The sequence below is a fragment of the Antechinus flavipes genome, chromosome 4 (assembly GCF_016432865.1).
Source record: "Antechinus flavipes isolate AdamAnt ecotype Samford, QLD, Australia chromosome 4, AdamAnt_v2, whole genome shotgun sequence".
NCBI classification, from domain to species: Eukaryota; Metazoa; Chordata; class Mammalia; order Dasyuromorphia; family Dasyuridae; genus Antechinus; species Antechinus flavipes.
The window spans coordinates 340,524,684-340,548,478 of NC_067401.1; the positions used below are offsets into that span (position 1 = coordinate 340,524,684).

The window sequence follows — 23,795 nt, forward strand, 5'->3', positions numbered from 1 at the left end:
AATCTTTGGCCAGTGACTGGGCTAGTTGGCCCCTCATTAGAGGCACCTCTAATGACTGTATGATCTTCACCAGTGACTCCCAATCCTTCTAATGGTATCCCATTTATATAGCTAGTGAGCATAGGTTGATCAGCTGTCACAACTGCTGTCTAGTATATTCCTGGATTTTGTTGCTTGGAGACAGAATCTGGGCGACTATCACCAGATTGCTTATTAGGAGTCTGTATCAGTAAACCTGATGCTACTACTTCTCTTGGGTGATAAGTCACACATTGTCTACCTGTATAAGTGACTGGGATATTATCTACACATTCCCCAGTTTCCCACATCAGTGTATGGATGGACAGTGTTTTGTAAGTATACTCAGAAGGTGAAATGGTCAAGCCTACTGTGCCTGAAGGTAAGGGATCCATAGGCTGGAGAGGAATAGATTTTACCTCTCCAGGGGGTATCTCAGTTGTCCCAGCTGCATACAATTTTATTCTCCCCAATTGTAATCCCTTTCTCCTATCAGGTTGCTTTCTGGCTGATTGATTGTGTAATCCCCTTCTCCCATCATATGGCTTCCTGGCTGATTGGTCATGTCTGGGTACTGGACTTCTAGGCATTCTCTGGGTGTAGCATTTGCTGCCATCATGCCCCAAGTATTTTTTTGTCTTGCACCTTGGGGCCGGGCTCCTCATCCTGTTTCCCTAAATCAGTCTACATTCTGATGCCCAATGGAAGCCTCTGTTGCATTTTGGACATGGGGTATTGGGTCTTGTTCTCCCACCCTATTTTCTCATACTGTCTCTATGCCAACTCTATGCAGGGTACTGTTGAAGGCCTGCCAACACTTTTACCTGTTCCTATCCAATGGAAAACTGATACACCAGTGTGGATAGAACAGTGGCCCTTAGGCAGCAATAAAATTCAGGCCTTATTAGATATAGTACAGGAGCAACTTGATCAAATCCTGTCTCAAATGCCTTACTTTACCACATTGAAAGCATTGACGAGTCTCTCTGGAAGTCCCTTGCCAAAAGGGACCCTGTCTTCCCATGTTTGGATCTTGGGAAGCCTGCATCATAACCTGGCTATAAAAGACATTTGTGCCCACTGTGGCACAGCGTCTTATGATCTCCTCTAAAGGAGCATCCTTGCATAATCCTAGTATAATTCTACAAACCTCATTAGCATTTTCTTTAGCAAGTTGCCTTATCATAATGTCTGTTACTGCATTTTCACCTTTAGTTCGTACGACAGCTGTTTGCACATGTCCCACAAAATCAGCAAAGGGTTCATTTGGTGCTTGTATTATTTTTGTGAAGGCTTCACCCTTATTGTTTTTATTGGGGAGAAAAGTTCATGCTTTGATAGCAGCAGAAGCAATTTGCCCATATGCTGCTGATGGGTAAGTAATCTGTACTGAAATTTCTGTTAGTTGGTCACAGGTGACAGGGGATTGGAGGATTAACTCCACTATGATTATTTTGTTGGGCTTATATCCTACAGAGCTCACTATATTCAGAAAGCTCACTATATTCAGAAAGCCACAACAAGTTTTGTCCAGGTTCTAAGCATGTCCTTGCTATAGATTTCCAGTCCTTAGGGGTTAAGACTTCATAAGCCAAATTCTGTAATAACTTCTTAACATAAGTTGATGTAGCCCCATAAAGAGTGCAAGCCTTTTTGAGGTCTTTGAGGATTTCTATATCAAAAGGAGCGTATCTTCTACTTTCTTGACCTGAAGAGTCAAACTGTTGAATCACAGGATACATTTTCAGTTGCAGGTCATCTAAATTCTGGTCTTCTTCCATGGCTTTAAGTACTGCTTTTTGCAATCTAGTCATAGGAGGGAGTGATTTTTTTGGGGGAAGGAGCTGGTGGTGTCACTGCCCCTCCCACTACTCCTCCCCCTCCATCCCAGAAGGTAAAGTTGATGGGAGTGTGTCAAGAACCAGTTCCAGTTTAGGTGGGGCTGAAGCTGCTTTGTGAGAGTGAGAATCACCACACCCTTCACCATGCCCTTCATCCTCACTTAACTCCTCATGCCCTCCAGTGATATTGCTTTTAATCCCTCCTTTGTCCTCCTCATTTGGCCATTATTAGACTTTTTCTTTTTTCTATAACTTGCAGGATTCTTTAAGGCCAATTGTATTATGTTGTATGTATAGAATGTTTCCTTGGAATTTGAACGAGGACCTTTATCATTGTAGTATTTGCATAATTGTTGCCCTACTAGCTTTCACTTATCTAGCCCTATCTCCTCTTCCTTTAAGAACCAAGAGGACAAAAGTGTTCTAATGTAACCAAGAGTCTAGCAATCTGCAACCAAGTTACAATTAAGCCTTGTCAGGTTAAGTATGCTTTCTATAGTGCCCCCTTGGGGTGTGGGTGGGCGTGGGGCTGGGGCTGGAGGAGAATCTTTTCCCAATATCTGCCCCATTTCAGCTACAAAAGGTTACTAGTTTAACCCTTAACAAAGTAAGTTCCCTGTTTGTCTATTAAAATACTCACCCAATTTCCTGGTCACCAGAGACTTCTTAAATGAAGTTAGGGTCCTCGGGCCCCACACTTGGGCACCAAATGTGATGACCATGCTTGTACCCAGGACACCCCAGAATCAGCCAGAGTCAGGATAAGCAAAAGTCTTTAGTGTTTATTCTTGGTCTTTAGATGCAGGATTAAACAGGATGGAAGAAGAATCTCTGCAACCTCCTTCTTCTTCATCTACCACCAAAGTGACTCTGGCTCGTCTTACTCCACCCCCTAGTTCCTCCTACAATCCTCTGTACATCAATCATTGAGCCAGCACAGGATAATGGGAAGGGCCATTTTCCAAGCATATGCCCATAGAGTATTGTCCAATTGGTAATTAGCCCTAAGTGCTTGAACCTCCCTCAGTACAACAGCTCAAGAGTTTCAGCCCTTTACACAATACCATTGCCTTTATAGCCCTTAGATGACAAAAAAAGGGGGAGTTGAAAATTTAGATTGAGGTGGCTGTTGAATGCTGAGACTCAAGGGTTGGAATAAGTAGGAACAATGGGTTCTAAATAACAGATTCTAAATTGGGAGAGATTCAGAAGTTGAATCACAGGTACTGAAGGGGATAATGTTTTCATTAAAATATAATAACAACAATTATTTTTACAGTACTTTTTGGTTTGAAAAATGATTTACAAACATTTTAACATCTGCTTAAGAATAACTTAGGTTCATTTAAAATACTTCACATTGTATCTTTACTATGGGTATTACCTACTTTCCTTCTCCAGTTCAGTTCTCATCTAGCTCTCTGCCCATATTAATTATGACTTTAAAAGATATATGTCCTGATGAATGAATTCAATGGCATAATTCCATCGAACAACATGTTATGGGCAATAAATATTCTTCATCACTTTGTTTTTTCCTCTATGAATATCTGATCTTTTTTGAATTAATTTGGATCATAGTGATGGAGCCCTTTTTCTGGGCCTCAATGCAATCAGCACAATGTTAACTACAGATGGAGCATCTTTAGAACTCTCTTCTACTTTGATTTGGGGCCAAATATTTTTTACAACAATAAAAAAACAAAACACAACAAAACCTTCTTTGGCAAGTAAGAGTCTTCCTGTTTCATATCTTCCTTGATGTGATAAGCAATCACTCAATGAACACACTTATCTCCATGATTACTTGTATCATGGAGTCTTGATTTATCTTAACATTTATATAGAGACAACTTGTTTCAGAAGAACATTTAAAGAGAAAATCAAAGGGTTCCATTGTGATTTTTTATGACAATACATCACCATAAAACAACAGATGGTTTGCTCCTTTTCACATCTTTGTTGATCTTCTCTTAGTTTCATGGCTTTGCCTAATTTTCAAACTCCAAGACTGGGGCCATGATTTGTTTTACATAGGATATAAAGCTCCCAATGAATGAAGTGGCAGTTTTCAGACTTGTGCATTTTTCCATTTCCCTTTATTAAGAGAGCCAATCATATAATCTTGCTACCTGGCTGAAAACAAGATATTGAGCTGATAAAATCTATTTTCGGATTTTAGTCATGTTTATGACTGGCCAGATTCTGGCAAGAAGCAACATTTGCTTAATGTTTCATTATAACCAGCTTTCAACACAAAGAATATTTCCTCTCTCCAGAGCTGAACTCTTTGCCCTCCCTCTATATTATTAGACCAAGTACCTAGAGCATTTATATTTTTAAGTTTTCATAATAAGGCAGTGATTCTGAAAGTCCCTATATTTAGACCAAATAATATTTTTAAAAGCACACTGACTATAAACATAGTTCAGTTATGGCTCATCATCACTTAAGGAAATGGCTAATTCTCATCAGTTAAAGGTTTCCAAAAGGAGCAGGGTTTACTTACAACTTGCAAGTGAGCACATTGTCAGGTAGGACTGCTATTGTCATAATTAAGAAATTTTTTTATTAGTATTATATTATCTCTTAAATTTGTTGTCTTACCAAGTTTCCTCTCCAAAGACTCTACTTGCTATCATCATTTTCTGCTTAAATGACACTTCATATTTATTAAATGCTTCACAATCATTTTATTCTTTCTCGATGGCATGGACCTATAAAAATTAAACTAGACACTGAACTCTTTGCTTTATGAATTTTTTCTGTGATCTTAATCAAATTATTGCCTTCCATTATCAGCCTAATCTCCTTTGCTTAGTTTCTTTCTCTAAAAATTCGCTATGACAAACCCACTCTAATTTAAAATTAAGGTTAAAATAAAGGTTTGAATGAGGCTTCCTATTCACTGTTGTGACTCGATGAGGTTGCTGATGAAGTACCTTGCAACTCTGAAGTTCTGTTTTTCTGAAATTTTGTAGTACTGGCAATATAACAGATATATATGTGAATTTATGAGATAATCCCAAGCCCCATACCTTCTCTATGAACTTCTTTAGTGTTGCTAAAGAGCATGGAAAACCTTGGATATGGCCTCAGATGCCCTGGGTCATATTAGGCAGCTATTGTTTCTTGGAAGAGTATTTGGGAGAAGGGGACTAAAGCAAGAAGCTCATTGCTTCTGAAATGTTAGGGAATCTCTTTCACCTTGCTCAAATGAAAAGAAACTCTATACTCTGAGAATAATAATTGATTTCTTCTTCATCATAGAGAACATTAATTAAGGTCTTGGCTCTTTAATTATATAGAAGACAGTATTGGATTTTGTGAATACAAAAGTAAATAAGACAACCCTTGTCCCCCAGAAGTTTACAGTCTAATGAGGAATTTATAATTTGAGATAGAAAATAAGCTCCTTGAGAATATTCATTGTTTTGTGCTTTATATGTATAGCCCTACTGCTTAGTGTAATGCCTGGCCTATAGTAAGTTTTTAATAAGTGCTTGTTGATTAATCAATGAGTCAAATATGTTTCTGGGAGCAGAGTTACTGAAACCATACTGAAGAGTTAACAATAGTATCTGTGTTCTGGTTGTCTTCCATATGTCTATTAAAGGACCACTTGACTAATTTCGTGCTAGACCATTCTCATATAAATAGATTAATATTAGCTCTATTTTCAAATTTAGAAGGAAGGATAAGTAACCTAAGGTTTTATTCTACTTTATGAGTCAAAATACAGAATAGTCATAAAATTCATTATATTATTTCTTAAACCAATTTGAAACTGTCACCAGCAGGCAATAGAAAAGAGAAGAAGCAATGAACATGACTTTCCTGCCTTGTTTCTTCCCTCCCTCTACAGAAGCTCCATCACACACACAACTCAACTTTTTTAGCTTATTCCAGTTTCTTTCCTCAGAGAGCTAGTGACTAATCTTTGGTTGATTATTTTTCAAACTACCTTAAGTCACAATTTCTCTCAGCTTCTGCTTCATGTCTGTATTTTAGATGATGTTTTCCCTAGTTGCTTAGCTTATTAGATGATGTCCCGATGTATCATGTGATTTAACCAAAAGGATATTCTTCCATTCATCCCTAGACTTTGCTCTAAATACTAGAGCAAAATAAAATTTCTTTTTAGTGAAGATTATATTGGTTGTTGTATTGTTTTCTCAGTGAGTTTTCAGAGGCAGAAGCATGAAAAAAATATTTATAAAGTTATTATGCTGCCAAAACATACATGAAATCACCTTTACACAAATCATGTAGGCTCTACTGTTAGTTATTCCTAAGTCACCCTGTTAGAGGGGCTATTTGATTTCCACTAATGGTTTATGAATATTTAAGATTTTATGAGTGCCATAGTGATCATAGTCTAGTGTCTGCATTTGAGTCATAAGCAGTGTTCTCAGGAATCATGTTTTATTACCCTGGCGCCAGTTGTTCTCTTGATATGACTTTTATAAAGACTTTTTTTTTTTTACAAAAGGAAAGAAAAAGAAACTCATAGGAAAAATAACCAAAAATTGCGTTATATATTGTAGGATAGCTTGGATCTTCGGGTTGTCCTTGGAGTTTGGATGTTACTATTTCAGTAATTATGCTTTTAAAATAATTTCTAAATTTTTAAAAACTAATTTTAATCCTTTTTTTTTTTTAAATTGAGTTCTCATCAGTAACGACCTAAGAAGAAACTTTACAGGGCCTCAATAAACATCAAGAAATGTTCATTTCTGGCTCCAAATACAATGGTTATAGATATAATATTTGATTAATTTTCCTATAACAGCACAAAACACCCCCCAAAAAAATCCTCCCTGATGGGAGGAAGATCAAAATAGAATTTCACTGGTACATAACTGGGGGCCAAAGATACACTTCTAAGTTTTGAAAACAATGCTTTTTCTAAAATAAGAGATTGGCTATAACATTTTGTAGGTTTTTTCTTAACCTGACACTAACAATTTCAGAAAAGCAAAAGTGAGGGACTCAAAAACTTGGAAAGCAAAATTGGGCTGCCTCTTCACAGTAGAAACCTTATGACCTATTATTTAGCTTTGGAAATGTGTGACTCTAATGGAATGTCACATGGGTCTTCCCATGGCCCTTGCATTGGCTAACATTTCTCTCAATTTCTTGAATGAAATTGCCCTGAAATCTTGAGTCCCTTAGGTCCTTTATATCCTTTAATGGTAATATTTTGTGTATTGCCCAAACATCGATATAATATATGTATATATATATATGTGTGTGTGTGTGTGTGTGTGTGTGTGTATATTTTATATATATATATATATATATATATATATATATATATATATATATATAAAAACATTCTACAACACTACAATAATTACCTTCATTACTCAGTCCTTTTTTCTAAATTTCACTTATTTACCTTTCTTGAGATTCTGTTTAGGGATATTTTTAAGTCAAATAGTCTGCTCATCTCTTTTTCCTCCAATAATATCTCAAATGCCTCTTTCTTTTTAAGGTTTAGTTTTTTTCCCCTAATTATTAGACTCAAGTTTGTAAGATTTATCATTTTGGTTGTAGCTTGAGTCCATTTTTTGTATATATTATTTCTTTCCTCTCTCTGATTGAATGTGGAATAATTTATACTATTTTTTCTTCACTTTTGAAGGTCTTTTTCCTGGTCTAATGCAAAATCTGCTACTTGCCATGAAAACTGTTAAATTTAGGCACTACATATCTTAGTATTTAGTATTTACAGATTTTAGCCATGTGTTTGAATAGAAGAACCAATAAGCTAAGACTTATTGATGGTTATTATTAGTAGGTTGCTGCTACTCAAAGATGGTAGTAGTGGTGATGATGAAGAAGGGATGAGATATTTAGGTATCTATTCAAGATAATCAATTCACATTATAGCATATGAGATCAATAATGTGAATTCTGACTCAATTAAAGTAAAAAATATTATTTGGAATTTAGAACACTCAGTCACTTTCATGAAAAATTATCCCAAAATTATAAATATAATTGAATCAGAAACATATGGTTTTGCTAGCAATCTGTGCAAGGAAGATTTCTGGGGCTAAGTATTGGTGCCAGGCTGAATAGGAAGATCATGTCCTAATGTTATATTGTAATAATAGTACTGATCTCTGATTTAAATCTCTATAGCTTCAAGGCCACTTAAAAAGGAGCACAGACATTCATGAACAAAACAACAAGACAACAATATTTGATTTGCTAGGCTCAGGGCTAGGTTCAAAGATAGCTGCTTCACATTTCAAGTGAAAAGCTACTGGGAAACTTGATATTTGTAGTCTTCTCCCCTCCCCCCTCCCCACCCCAGTCACCTCTTTCTTTGCTCATCCACCAACTCATTGAAAGGATGAAGCAATTCCTGAATGATAGGGGGCAATTTCTTTGAATCATTTAGAAATATTTGGATATGTGCCTTTGAATAACAAAACCAAACCACCCAGATGGCTCTGGTCTTGTCTTCTTGTCATTTAAACTCATGGTTTACTTCTGAGTTAGCTAGTATACTAAAATGAAGAATTAGTAAGTGAAGAGATGACAATGTAGTCTCTAGTTCATGGTTGCTATGAGAGAAATCTAATATTGTTAAATTTTGAGAAGGGGAAAACATTTCAAAATTAAATTACATAAAGCACCTTAGAACATTCCAAGTGGGGAGGGGGAAAAGTGATACTATGAATAGAGAATTGAACCTGAATTTAGGAATACTCATCTTCCTGAGTTCAAATGTGGCCTTAGACATATACTAGTTATGTGACACTGGGCAAGTCACTTAACCTTGAATAAAGAAACCCTGAGTTTCCTTATTCACAAAATGGATTGGGAGAAGACGATGGCAAACCACTCCAATAGCTTTGCCACGAAAACCTCTCTGGATTGGATATGATTGAACATGACTGTGCAAAAATAAAGATATTTGGTAGAAGTAGACAATAGATTTTAAAATGTCCCCCTCTCTTTCTCACTTCTGTCAGCTAGGTGTAGAGTGGCTAATATGTTGGGTCTGGAGTCAGGAAGACCTGAGTTCAAGTCTAGCTTCAGACACTTATTAGCTGAGTTACCTTGGGAAAATCAATTATCTTCCATTTTACTCAGTTTCTTCATCTGTAAAACAATAGTACTTATCTCCCAGGGTTATTGTGAGAATGGCATAAAATTATAATTATAAAGCACTTAGCACACTGCCTTGCATAAAGTATGTATTATATAAATGTTAGTTTTTATGATGATAATGATGATGATAATAATTACACAGGGGGAAAATGTAGACCAAAATTTTTTATCAGATAAGATGATAACATGTCAAGAAAGGGGGTGATAGGGTTATTTTAGTAGTAGGTGAAGTTTTTTAAGAGGTGCACATATGGAAAGTCTTTTTCAACTTAACATTGGAGTCATAAATTATTTGGATTCAATAAGGAAGAGATATGACTCCATCTATTTTTCTCTCCAGCTAGCCTTTAGTGCTTATTCTATTTTTTTTTTTTTTTAGCTTTCATCAAACTACTTATCTCCATTACTTCTTCCTGACTCTGCTCTTTTGATGAAGTGTCAATATTTTCTTAGAAGGAGACTATCTGAACCATATGCCTCAGGGCTAGTTAGACAACATATTTTTAGCTCTTTCTTAAATTTACTTGAGGGCTTCTGCCTACCAGATGAGGAAAAAAAAATCCCTTTAAAGAAGTGATCAGACTGCTTCGTCATCTTTCCAAATTGGAGATTTCCAGATATCATTACTAATATAGTTTTGGATGTGTGTGTGTGTGTATATATATATATATATATATATATATATATATATATATATATATATAATATCTTATTTCAAAACTTTTATGGTTGTCCTCCCATAACCAGTAAGGGATTCTTGGAATGAAATTTTTTTTTTTAAGAATGAAGTAAAAAAGCATTTCAGCAATACTCAACCAGCTGAGACATATATCTATATATCTGACATGTATATGTAATATATATATACACATATATATTCCATATGGTGTGTATGTCTATATATGTGTGTGTTTATATATATATATATATGAGATATATATGGGTGTATATATAGACATATATAAATATATATGTAAACACCTCAAAGCTGAGAAAAGTCTGAGGGATGATAGTTCTTGTTTTATAATATCACCCCCCCCCCATTTTTGGATCTATTTTCCTCTTGTCTCTTCTTACTAATTTCTGCTTATGTTTTTTTTTTAATGATGATGTGTTTAATATTATGCCATCTTTCACCATAGCATTTTACAAATAGTTTGTATTCTAAATTAATACTGTCACTGACTGCTTCTAAACTTGGCAAGAACTATTGCTTGCTGGCTGAGGGTTTTTCTGTATTTTTTCATGCACTTACTTTCTTGGCTGCTTTACACAATAACACATTTCCATAGAGTTATAAAGTTAGCAAATATATCTCACAACCAACAAAATAGGGAATGCAAGTAATATTATATCCATTTTAAAGATGGAAGAATTAAAATTCTGAGAGGATGAACAACTTTCTCAAGTTATAAAAATAATGAGTATCTGAGGTAGAATTTGAATTCTGATTTCATGATACCAGCTAGGGGCTAGATTGATGAGTGAATAGAGTATATGGCTTGGAATTAGGAAGACTCATCTTTCTAAGTTCAAATCCAGCTTTAGATGCTTACTAGCTGTGTAACCCCTGGGCAATTCACTTGACGCAGTTTGCCTCCACAAACAGTTTTCGTATCTGTAAAATGATCTGAGAGAAGAAAATGCAAACCAGTCTAGTACCTTTGCTATGAAAACCCCAAATGAGGTCATGAAGAGTTGGACACAACTGAAAACAACTGAATGACAACAATTAGTGACACATCTCACATATGGCATATTTCACATATTTCTTCCATGAAAAATAGTGCTAATCAGGATTGTTTTTCAGGATGTCCCAAAAGTCTTAGTACAGTTTATATTTTTATAAATTCATAAGGATGAATGTTCCAGATTTGCAAAAATAATTTTGAAAGGTAATTTATGTAATATTAAAATATTGACATTTCTTATTAAAATTAAGCATAAATATATCTTATCTTATTTTATCCTCTTTTCTAGTCAATCTTGAACTTTGTAAAATTTTTCATCAGCTGCTACTCAGTGACTGAAAAGATTACATTTGTGAATCCTAGCCTTCAGATCATCCCTCAAATGTGATTCTGATATATCCACAACAATGTTGACAAAGATCTAATAAGAAATAGCCTAATGGAGATAAAACAGGTGATTGAGGTAGTTAAGCAAGAGGAACTCCTCTACCAATTCAGTGACCTGAGAAAGTGTCATCTAGAAACTGTTATACCCATACAATGAATAATGCTAGTGTGCCTGTCTTATTATAATTAAACATAGGTTCCTCAAAATTCATAAAAATAAATAAATATAAACAAAATTTAAAACTTAAAACTACACCAAGAATTTTGAGTCATCAGATATAACTATATATTCTCTATTTACCTTTTCTCACCATCAGTGGCTTTTAAAGAAATGTCAGGTTGATGCTGTCACCACTATATGTAGTGTGTCTTAGTTCATTTTTTCATTTTTCTTCACACTGATTTTTACTTTTCTACATTATCATTGATAGTATAATTGTACATGGTAACTAATTCTGATAGGAATCCCACATCAGGAATCAATTGCTTCCTAATTGTTAAAGAAGGGTCAATTTCATGTGTGTGGATATGTGAGTAGTTTTGGGGATTGGTGGATTGGTGAGGGTGATGTGATTTGGTGCTTGTCATGCCCAGGGCTTCCCAACTATTTCTGAAAAAAAAGCATTTAAAAAAATATTTAGTGCAGAAGCTTTGGTATAGTCTATAATAAACTAGTCTATAATGAACACTTTGCTAGTCACTATTCTAGGTATGGAGGATTTAAAAGAAAAAAAAAGAAATAAAAAGACAATCCCTGCATGTAAGGATTATGCATTATTTCAGAACACACATACATATACACAAATATACCCACATATATAATAATTCAAAATTTATTTAAAAGAAAATCAATGCAATTTTGCTGGAATACACTATCCATGAAAGGATCAGAACAGGCTATTGAGTGAGGTAACACTGGACCTGAGCTCTAGCAGTCACTAGAAATTCTAAGAGGAATCAGAAAAGAGGAAGTAGATTATCAAATTGGGGGACAGTTGTGTACAAAGCTAAGAAATGGAATGTGGAATGTTGTATAGGAGGTATAACAATATGGCACCATTGAGATTATACCATATTATTAAATAAGCTAAATTTGATTGGAACATAGTATTAATAGAAATAATATTGAATAAGCCTGGAAAGGAAGGCTGACCCAGATTGTTAAGGGCTTTACCACTTTCATTTCTAATACCTAAACCATACTGTCCAACACACTTTCTGCCACTCTTCTCTGTGCCCACTTTAGAATTTTAGAATCACTGTGTATCAGTTTTGAATTAGGTAATTTCATCAAGTTATTCATAGAAGTGTTTTATCCTTTCATCTTGTGTAACTCATGTTGACAGAAGCTGCAACATTTGTCCTTTTTATTTATGCTCATCAAGAACATTCATAGGATCATAGTTCTATGAAATACTGCAACATGTTGACCTGATGTGCATCATAAAACAAGTACTATTAGCTTCTTTGTATAATGTCTTAGTGAAGAATCTATTAATTATGCGTCTATTTGCTGAAACTTAATTTTTGTTTCTTGGTTTCATTTATCACTTTATTTATTATGTGGTTCAATTGTTTCACAGATATTTCACTTTTTATCATTGGAAACAGTGTTACAATGGATGTAACAACTATGAAATTACTATTCATTGAACTGTATACAGTCTCTTAGTGCCTACTGACTCTTTTCCCATGATTCCACTACTGGCTCTGAGTTATGACAGACAAATCTTATTTCTTTGTGACAGATCACTTTTAGACTATTATTTTTAGAGAAATGGAGATATTTGCTTAGATGGCTATCATACTATTTTTTATAAGAGTGAGAAGTGGACTAAGTAATGGTATAGTTAATTGGATTCAAAACTAGCTGAATGGCTTGGCCCAATGAAAAAATCACTGGTGGTTCAGTGTTATTTTGAAAAAAGATCTAATTCTGGACTAGTTACTATTTTTACTAGTGATTTAGATAAAGAGACTGGTGACATGCCTATCAGATTTCTAGGTGACACAAAACTTAGAAAAATAATTATATCATTAAATGACGAAATCACAATTTTAAAAATTCTTAATGATTTTGATGTTGGGCCAATCTGACTTTTGAGCAACCCCTTTGATCTCTGTGAGTCTCATTTTTTAAAATTTGTAAGATAAGGAAGTTGGGCTAGATGATCTTGGAGATGTCTTCCAGATCTTAGTCTATGATTCCAAAATGAATTTGACTATGAGTAAATGTAAGGAATTACATCTGGGTTCAACAAATCAACTTACAAGAATGATATCGAGAAACAGTGCTACATAGTTCATCTGATAAAGATCTGATGGTATGAGTGGACTGCAAAATAAGTAAAGAAAGTAATAACAAAAATAAGTTTGTATAATTTTAAACTGAATTAAAAGATATATAAAATATAGATTGGGAAAGGAATAATTCTATTGTGTTCTGTTGTATATCAGCCCATGTCTGAAGCATTATGTACATTCTGGTAACCATATATTAGAAAGAACACTGAAAAGCTGATGAGTTTTAAAGAAAGATAACTAGGATGATGAAGAACCTCGAGTTTACACTATACATATCTTATACAGTAATTGTTTCAAGGCCTAAGGATGTTTGAATGAGGAAAAAGAACACTTAATGAGTTGATATATGGAAAAGGGATTGGATTTGCACTCCTTGCGTCTAGAGGATAATACCAAGAATAAAGGGTGGGAGTTGCAGAGTGGTAGAATTAGATTTGATGTAAGGAAAATCTTCTTCCTCATACTTATGATGACAGAAAAATAGAACTGATGACCTTGGATATTCATAAGTAGTTTCTTAGAGCTAGAAGTCTTCCAAACTCTAGACAGGCACTTATTAGGTGTTTTATAGAAGGGAGATAGTGAAGGACCATGCCTAAGTGAAGGGGCAGGTCAATTCTCTGAGAGCATTCACAGATGTTCCTTGTGGATTGGGAATGAAAAAAAAATTGGATGCTAGAGGGAAGAGGAGAGAGGTCAGTGAACAGCAACTGCCTCTCATTTTCCTTGCATCATCATCATCATCATCATCATCATCATCATCATCATCATTGTCATTATCATCATCCTCTCACATGAAGAGATCCATTCTACAGGTCTGAGTTAGACCTCTAGCAGTCACTGGCAGGTGGCTCCCAAATCCCAACAGGAGACTTATTTAGGTATTGCTTAGACCAGATGATCTCTGAGATCACTTACCCATTCTGAGATTCTGTATCTCTGTGAAGTAGAAGGGATCATTTAAAGACCTTTTTTCATCATTTAATGCAGGGATGAAAATCTTTTTTTTTTCTGTGAAGGGTCATTTGGATACAAAATTATCAACTTACAGAATTCAAGTAAAGGGAGGTATTGTACCTAACTTTTATTGTACCTAACTTTCAGCTCATCATCTCTTGCTTTTGCCTTAGTAAATGATTTCACCAGCCTTATTCTGCCCATGGATATTCCCTACCCTGGTTTAACAAATTACTAGTAAAAAAAGAATAAGGACCTAATTTCCAATCTATGTATTAATGATTCTCTCCATATTTAGCTTGGTTGGGCTTCATGCTCAAATTTCATACTTCAGACTCAATATGAGTCTAGAATCATGAGTTTGTAGCTTAGAAGACTTAACTAGAGCTTATCCTACTGTAACCTCTGAAAATCTAATTAGGGTTACTTCCACATCAATGATAGGAAATCAGAGTAGATTTTATGGAGAGTAGTTAAGTACCTTATCAGTGGCATAACCATCTCACTCTCCAAGTATAATATATGTTTTCCTCCCACTAACTCTCATGTGCTTTAGACTTTGAGTAACAACAACTGTCTTTAAAAGTTCAGAAAAAGGAGAGAAAGCAAGAGACTGGGATCATTTCCATTTGGGAGATCCATGTGGTTTCACTCTATGTTAATGTCCACCACTGGACTTTCTCCTCTGGAATTATGAATTGTTTCTAAATCTCTCATCTTTGGCTGTGACATTCAAGATATGTCAAAGCTCAGGCATGTCAGCAATACTTCAGAAATGGATAATGACGTGCCAATTTTTTCTCTTGTTTTAGAACTTGAGCAGCCTTCTAAGTTGCTAAAACTGGTTTGGTTGCATGAATATTTCTTGAGGCATTCATTATTTAATGGCTGGCATCAGTGCTGGAAGGAATAATGGTATAGGAATCCAGGATGGGTAAAACAATTGAAGCATGAAAATTGCCAGAAGCCTGTTTTGCTCTTATTCATTACCATCAGCAGACAGACTACCTGTAGCATTCTGGAAATTTGAATATTTTGATTGTTTCTCTGAAATGGCTTCATGGGATTGAGGGTGGCACAGGGGCACAACTGCTTAGATTTTTTTTTTTACCAGACAAAAATGTGATAGCTGCTTTCAACAGGAAAGAAGAAGGTAGGTTTTGGTTTAAGTGTATTTATGAGGCATGGAAATATTTTCTGATAAGAACAAGTTAATAATAATAATTTTGACTAACATTTCTTTAGCATTTAAGCTTGTAAAGCACTTTACATTGTAATCTTTTGATTCTTGTAATGACATTGTGAGTTTGAGAAGCTTACTTGTTCCAGATTGGAACAATAACAATAGTCTTTTTTCCTGAGAATGTCTGAATTGAATGAGTCAGTAAAGGAAAGTGATTTTTCCAAAATGCAAAGGTTATTCCTTAAACACTGTAACTTCAAAATAAATGTGAAAATTCAAAAGAATATGAAAGTAGTAAACATTTTATTGACATACTTCTCTGTGGTCAGGGAAGAACAAGGCCCATATTCACAAGATAATGTACAAGTGTCAGAAATAATGGTGCCAAGAATTATGCTTCTATTGGAAGAAGCTTATATGAAATATTAGCATTAAGGATGTTCAAGTCAATACCATGTTCTACAGACACTCAGATTAAAGGTAAATACGTAGAAGGAACCACTTTCCACAAATAATTTCATGTGAATAGAACTGTACTAGACTGGGTTTGAATTCTATCTTTTCCACTATCTGGCTATCACTTGTCAAACCACTTTTAACTCTTTGAGCCTTAATTTTCTCATCTGTAAAAATTACTTCAACAAAGTTTCTATTAAATCACTAACTCTGAGCAAAGTGTGATGAAACAATAGCTCAGATGTCAGATACAAGATGAAAAAAATTATAGTTCCTGACTTCAAAAAACTTAGAATATAGTGTTTAGTTTATCATGTACAAACAAATAAACAAATAAATAAGACTCCTTCTAGGGTATGATAAGAGCAGAGAAAATCAGTGTGGTATTTTGGATAGAATGCTGGTATTAGAGTAAAGAAGATATGAATTTAATTCTTATCTTAGACATTGCGATTTGTGTGACCATGGACATAATATCTTAGAGCCTTAGTTTTCTCATCCATAATATGGATATAATAACCAGCAAAAAATATATCTACCCTCATTAGCTCCTACCATTCTCTCAAATTATCACCTCAGTTTTCTTCTCCCTTTCATATCCAAACTCCTAAAAAATGTTGCTTATACACATTATTTCTAATTTCTTTGCTCCTATTCACTTTTCAGCTTTTTGCAATCTGGTGTCTGACCACATATCATTAATCAACTGAAATTATTTTCTCCAGATTTACCAGAAATTTTTTACTTGCCAAATCAGCCTTCTTGATTATGCTATTAACCTCCATCTTCTCATGAATAATGTCTCATTTTTGGATTTTCATGATGACACTCTTCTCATTTAATTTTTGGCTGATGATTCCTCAGTCTCCTGTCTAGTTCATCATCCTTATCATATTCCATTGGTAAAAGTATGCCAAAGTCCTAGCCTTAGTCCTTTTCTCTTATCTCCCTCTATTTTCTCTTATTCACCTTATTGGCTCCATGACCTTAATTATAACTTCTATACAAATGATTCCCAAATCTAAATATCCAGTCATAAATTCTCTTTTGTACTCCAGTCATGCATCATCAGTTGCCTGCTGGTGACATTACTGGATATTTCAAAATGGATGTCCTGTAGATCTCTCGATCTCACTGTTTCTGAAACAGAACATATCATCTTTCTCAAAAACCTATCTCTGTTCCAAATTTCTCTATTTCTGTTGACGGTACTGTCATCCTTCCAACCAGGTACTCATCTTTAAAATTAATCTCAATTCCTCACCCTCTCTCACTCCAAACCAATTGCTGTAACTCCGCAGCATCATTTCATATTCTTTATTCATATGTCCATCAACTTGGTTAAGGTTCTTATTACCTCTTAGTTTTTTTTATTCAGTTTTGATTATTGAAATAGTCTTCTAATTGCTTTCCACACCTCAAATTTCTCTCCATTTCTCTCCATCTCCTAGAAAGCGAACTCAACAGTCCCAAAAGCTCCAAACAGGCTAAAAAAGATACAAACTACAAAAAAGCTATGAAATTTAACAATGAGATCTTTGATGCTCTTGGAGAAAGCAGTTTCACCTGAGTGGTGAGGTTGGAAGCCAGACTGCAAATGATAAAATGAGAGGAGAAGAAATGGAAGGAATAGGTGTACATGACTTTTTCTAACAATTTAACTATGAACAACAGCAGTTATAGGAATATAGAGTTCTATTTTAATCAATTATTTTTATTAATTAGCTATTACTTAGACCAAGTATGTCTGAGTCATGTCCCTTTCTAACACTCTTTTTCTTCTCATCTGTCTAACCCTTCCCATCAACACTATTAGAATTCCAAGAAGACCTTTGTCATACTGATATTGAATGGGACCTGGTCTCAAACTGGAAATGGGACCTAAGGGCTAGTACCCTGCACTATGATGGGAAAATGGCAGGGATATACTTAGAGAATACACCCAAATAAGATATATCTAAGTGTGACCATTCCCGTATTGGAAAGAGGAAAAAAAGATCTCGACAGAATGCAACTCTGGTCTATATTCCTTCTTCTATCTCATATTTGTAAGCTTTAGACACAAAAGTTTCCTCTCCCTAACTTCCATGTAATAAAACAGTGCAATGGAAAAGGTTTACAACTAAGTTGGGCATCATAGAAAGGGGTGAGAGTTTATTATGGTGGTTGTCCCTAAAGTCAACACAGTAAACAGTAGTGCTGCTGATTCTAGCACTATTCCTAGAAAATCCTCTTGAAATTTCTCTTATTTCTGGAGAAGTAAGACTGACAGACATACAACAGTCTACTAATACCTTCATTCTGTTGTTTGGAAGTGAAACAATGCCAAATTACTCATTCTCCCTATGTTATTAAGGTCACTTCTACTTCTAGATCTAATATATGAGGAGTGGTTTTGTCCACATCAATGAAATCATGAAGGCATAAAATATTGAGGGAACAATCACTACTAGGATGTAAATGGAAAAACAGAAACAACAAAATGAAACTCATCCCTATGTAATAGTAATGACTAAAAGAGAGCCTTCCTTCCTTTTCTATAGAATTGCAGGTCTATAGTATGGAACATATCAAACATTGTTGATATGTTGATTAGTTTTGCTAATAAGCTAAAAAGTATTAATTCTCTTTTTTTAAGTGATGGCTTACAGGGAGTAAGGAAGGGAGGAGGGACACATCTGGAAATCAAGCTTATATGAAAGCAAAAGAAGACAATACAATTTTTATATAAAGATTTGGTATAAGTACTTTTAACCAAACCTAGAGTGCACATTAAGTTGGATTTTTGTTTCTTTTATTATAGGAGTGTACACATTTCTCTCTAGCACTTTGAAATCTTTGGAAGAAAAAGACCACATTCACCGAGTCCTGGATAAGATCACAGATACTTTGATTCACCTGATGGCCAAAGCTGGTCTTTCTTTGCAACAACAGCACCGGCGGCTGGCTCAGCTCCTTCTGATCCTTTCCCACATCAGGCACATGAGGTGAGTCACCTCAATGGATTGTAGTTTTCTGCATTGGCATTTATCACAGAACTAAGATCTTGCCTTCACTTTTTCCCTTATGACAAAAGGCCATTAACTTGTCACCATTGTTTGTCTTTGCTGATCCCATAAATGTACTGCATGTAGTTGGATTGTAGACAGTTAATTGAGCTGACAATTACTCTATATTTGCTGTCTTTCACAAAGTCTTAGAATGGTTATTCACTCCACTGACATCATTATTGATAGAAGGAAACCCTATGTCATCAGAATAAAAGCAGAAAGTGGCCATGATGTGTTCCAAGTCCTATGTCCAAAAAGTTTTCTTCTTAGAATTCGAGGGATTGAATTACATACAACTGTGATGAGTGAAGATTGCAACTGATTAGAAATAAGGAGGACATTCTAGTTCTTCATTGTAGATGCTAGAGAATTTCAGCAGTAATGGAAATATAAGAGAGATAAACCCATTTGGGTGGAATATTTTAGTATTATTTGATCATTATGAGAAGAATATCCTAGAATCTTAGCTTCTTTCCCCCTTTCCAGAAATTCCATAGAAAGGAAGAAAAGAGTTGACTGTTTGATTGTACTGGAAAAGAATAAAAAAATATTTAGGCCTCACCTCTCGGTATCCCTAATGCCAATTAGATTGTTGCAAACATCTTTGTAAACTCCATAGTGCCTAACATAGTGCTTTGCATATACTACAGCTTAAATAATTGATTTTAAATAAATAACAGTTCACTTGAATCCTGAGATCCTTTCCTGAGCCATGACTTAAGGAAAAAAAAATACAATTTGCTACCAATACTTTCTATTGTAAAGAGCCTCTATTGATTCTTAAAGAATTATTGAGAGAAGGAAGAGAGTCAGCTCAAATCTAAGAGTTGAAAATAATCAAACATAATAAATTCACACTTATAAAACACATATATAAATGCTTTCTTCAGAGCAATCATGTATGAAAGCTACTGCAAGCATTATTATGCTCATTTGCCTGATTAAACAGAGGTTTAAAAAGGTGACCTACCTATTGTTTAGTTCTAGTAATCACATTTTGAGAAGATCATTGACAAGCTGGAATACATCCAAAGGAGGGTAACAAAGATAGGAGATTAGGGCCAATGTTACTTAAAGATTAGTTGAAAGAAATGGAGATAATTAGCCTAAAGAAGACAAAATAAAATAGCTGTTTTCAAATATTGAAACATGCCATGCTGCCATTGCACATGAAAAAGAACTTATTCTCCTTGACCTCAGGGAGCAAGATTAGTTACAGTGGGTAGAAATTGCAAAGGCAGGTTTCAGATTGATGTAATAATTTCTAACAAGAAGAAATATTGAAAAGTGGAATCAGAAGGCAGTGGGTTCCCCTCATTGAAGTTTTCAAATTAGCTACTTATTAGGGTTAATGCAGTGGTGGTCGCTATTGATACTAACCCTCTGAGCATGGGGAGTCCCTTATAACATCAAAAATATTCATAATCCTCTAATATAATAAAAGTTGCATTAATAGTATTTTTCACTGAGAAAATGTCTGATAGCCAAAAGCCACTATAAATTTAGTAAGATTTTCAAATGAATTAGCACTTTATTTTTAATCATAAAAGCATCTACATCGATTTGAGTAAAAGTCATATATATATATATATATTTGCTAGACATATTTGCTTTTAATGTATTCATCATATGAATTGATGTGACTTTTATTGCATTGGCCTAGTTATTTAATATCCTTAGGTCTCAGCTACTTTAACTGTAAAACAAGGGGTTGAACTAGATGACTTTTGAAGTCTCTTCCATGAAGTCTATGAAGCTGTGATTTGTAGTCTACAATTCCAAAGTCTGCATTCAGTAGTGTGGAGAGTATTGGACTAAACGACTTCTGAGATTCCTATTAATTCTGAAGGAATACTTATGGTTCAGAAGGTAGGAAAGGGAAAGGCTGTTTTGCTTAGCACAGATTTCTAACTGGTAAATTCCACTTAGTTTGCTTCTGTTGATAAGGAATACCAGAAAAGGATGGAGTAGATGGGAGAAGGAGGATTATAACTAAGTGTTCTTTTCTAAAATATGCCTTTTGGGTTTTGTATTGTCAATGCTGAAAAATTACTCATGTATATATCTTGTAAATAAAAAAAAACTATAATAAAATTTTTAAAATATGCCTTTTGAGACACTGACCTCAGTCTTGAAGGAAGTACATTTTTTCTTCATTCTACTAGAATGAAAATATGGTAGAAACCATGCATATATTTCCTGTTTGTTTTCAGAAAGGACGGTTTCAATATTGTTAATACTTCTCTGAAACTTTTAGAATTAGAAATCAAACTTGTGTTTTCATTGGTATTGATAACAAATAAAAGAAGAAACTTCTTTTGCCAGTAGAGATTAGCATCTTTCTTCAATTACTAGTTTTAGAGAGTTGCCTAGGATTCAGAATTAAGTGATTTGCTCAGATTCACATAGTCAGAACGTGTCAGAGGTAGGACGAAAATCCATCTTCATGGATTTGGAGCCATGCTGCTTCTCTGACCTTTTGTGGTCAGTCATTTTAGTCATGTCCAGATCTTTGTGACCATTTGGAGTTTTCTTGGTAAAGATCTTGAAGTGATTGGCTATTTCCTTTTCCAAATCATTTTACAGAAGAAGAAACTGAGACACATACGTGTTCAGTGACTTGACCAGAGTCACACACACTGTTGAGGACAGATTTGAACTCATGAAGAAGAGTCTTTCTTACTCTAGGTCTGGCACTCTATCTATGTACCATCTAGCTACCCATTCTAGTCTTTTTAAAAGATGCCTGATTAGTTAGTTATCAAAGATATAGATTTGTATTCTAAATACAACTTTTGTTCATTCCTAATACAGTTTATAAGCAAGGGGATTACAGAACTGGGAAACATGGGTTTATGAATCTTTGCCAGAATTCTATGAAAAGCCACAAACAGGAAATGTTTAAAGTTTTAAATGTTATGATATGACAGAAAATGAAGTAGTATTCTGATGACCATTTATTCTACAAACTATATTGGGCTGCAACTTGACCCCTATCATGTGCTTTTTCTCAAGAAACTTATACTAAATTTAAACTGTGAATGGGATTTATTTGCTTCTACCATGAAGAAAATTGAAAGACCCAGAAAGCATTTGACAATACTTTAATTAAAATAACAAAAAAATTAGGAAATTGAATTTCAGCTGCTGCGATGATGATACTTTGGTTCTACTTTTCAAATGCTCTTCTCTAGTTTCTTGTCAGATTTTTGAGAACTAATGAAGTGTATACTTTCTGCTCTATTTTATTGTTGTTCAGTCATTTCAGTCTAGACCAACTCTTTATAACCCTATTTGGCATTTTCTTTGAGGTGGGAGTGATTTTTCTTTTCTTTCTCTAGCTCATTTTTATAGATGAGGAAACTGAGGCAATAAGAGTTAAATAACTTGTCCAGGGTCACACAGCTAGTAAATATCTAAGATCAGAAGATTCAGGTCTTCTTAATTCTAGGCCTGGTGCTCTATTCACTCCACACCTTAGTGACTCTATTATCCTTTTGCTATTTACCACAGGGAGCTCTAAAGATTAGCTAAATAAGTTTTTTTGGTTGGACATCTTTTGTGAAGAAAGAGCTAGAGTTGGGGAGCTGAAAAGGGTGGCAATTTATTGATTATCCAACATTCTTTAGTTATCTTTCACAGAAACTTAAGGATACAATGGCAGAAGGTTAAAAGATTGTTATGCTGTTATTATGGACAAGTACTCTGTTAGGGGCTAGGGATATATAAAAAAAATAGTTACTGCTCTCAAAGAGCTTGCATTCTAATTCTGGGAGACTACATATATTGGAAGAGATGGAAAACCATTCCATTATCTTTGCCAAGAAAACTTCAAATGGTCACAAAGGATTGGACATGACTGACACTACTAAACAAATAAACAAAAAGCATATATGGATGATGGAAGGACTTCATTTGTAATGACTTGGTTATCAGAATAAACTCAGGTTCCACATTGAGGTGAGTTATTAGTTACAGCAGGTGCAGACTTCATTATGGGCTTTGGGCTTCTTTAAACAACAATAACAAAGCAGAAGAGTGGTTAAATCTGATTCTTGACTACATTGATGGGTCCTACAACTCTTTCTTTTGGACCTTCAGGGACTATGAGTTGAAAAAGAAGAAATAGTACACTTAAGCCAAAGGCTAAAAATCTTGGGATATCTGGATGACTTTACTCACTCTGTGTAGTAGAGAAAATAAACATGATCTGACAGAGAGGGGGGGAGGAAAGGAGAGAAAGAGGGAGGAAGTGAAGGCTGGAGGAAGAGAAAGAGAAAAACAGAGACAGAAACAGAGACAGACATACAGAGAGATAGAAACACAGAGAAAGAATAAAGCACATATTGAATATTTACTGAGGTAGGTTCTATGCTAAATTTAGGGAATAAAAATCCCCTTTACTCAAGCATTTTAAACTCTTTTTTAAAAAATAGTACCTTTTTATTTTCAAAATACATGCAAAGGTATTTTCAGCATTCACCCTTGAAAAACCTTGTATTCCAAATTTTTCTCCCTCCCTTTCTTCAACCCTTTCCCTAGACAGCAAGTAATCCAATATATATTAAACATGTATAATTCTTCTAAACATATTTCCACATTTATCATGCTGCACAAGAAAAATCAGATCAAAAAGGGGAAAATAAGATAAAAAACAAAAAAAAGGAAACATCAACAAAAAAGGTGAAAAAATATCTTATGATCCACATTCAGTCCCAACAGTCCTTTTTCTGGATGCAGATGGCTTTATTCATCACAAGTCTATTGGAATTGGCCTGAA

At 34.7% G+C, this 23,795-nt stretch overlaps 1 protein-coding gene across 3 annotated transcripts in view; it reads left to right on the forward strand.

Annotated features, from left to right (window-relative positions):
* The window catches only part of ESR1 (estrogen receptor 1), a 532,517-nt gene that overhangs the window by 502,609 nt on the left and 6,113 nt on the right, over positions 1-23,795 (forward strand). For all 3 annotated transcript variants that reach the window (XM_051997959.1, XM_051997958.1, XM_051997957.1), the window contains one exon: positions 18,769-18,952. In XM_051997959.1, coding sequence (XP_051853919.1) covers positions 18,769-18,952 — 184 coding nt within the window. The remainder of the gene's footprint in view (positions 1-18,768; positions 18,953-23,795) is intronic.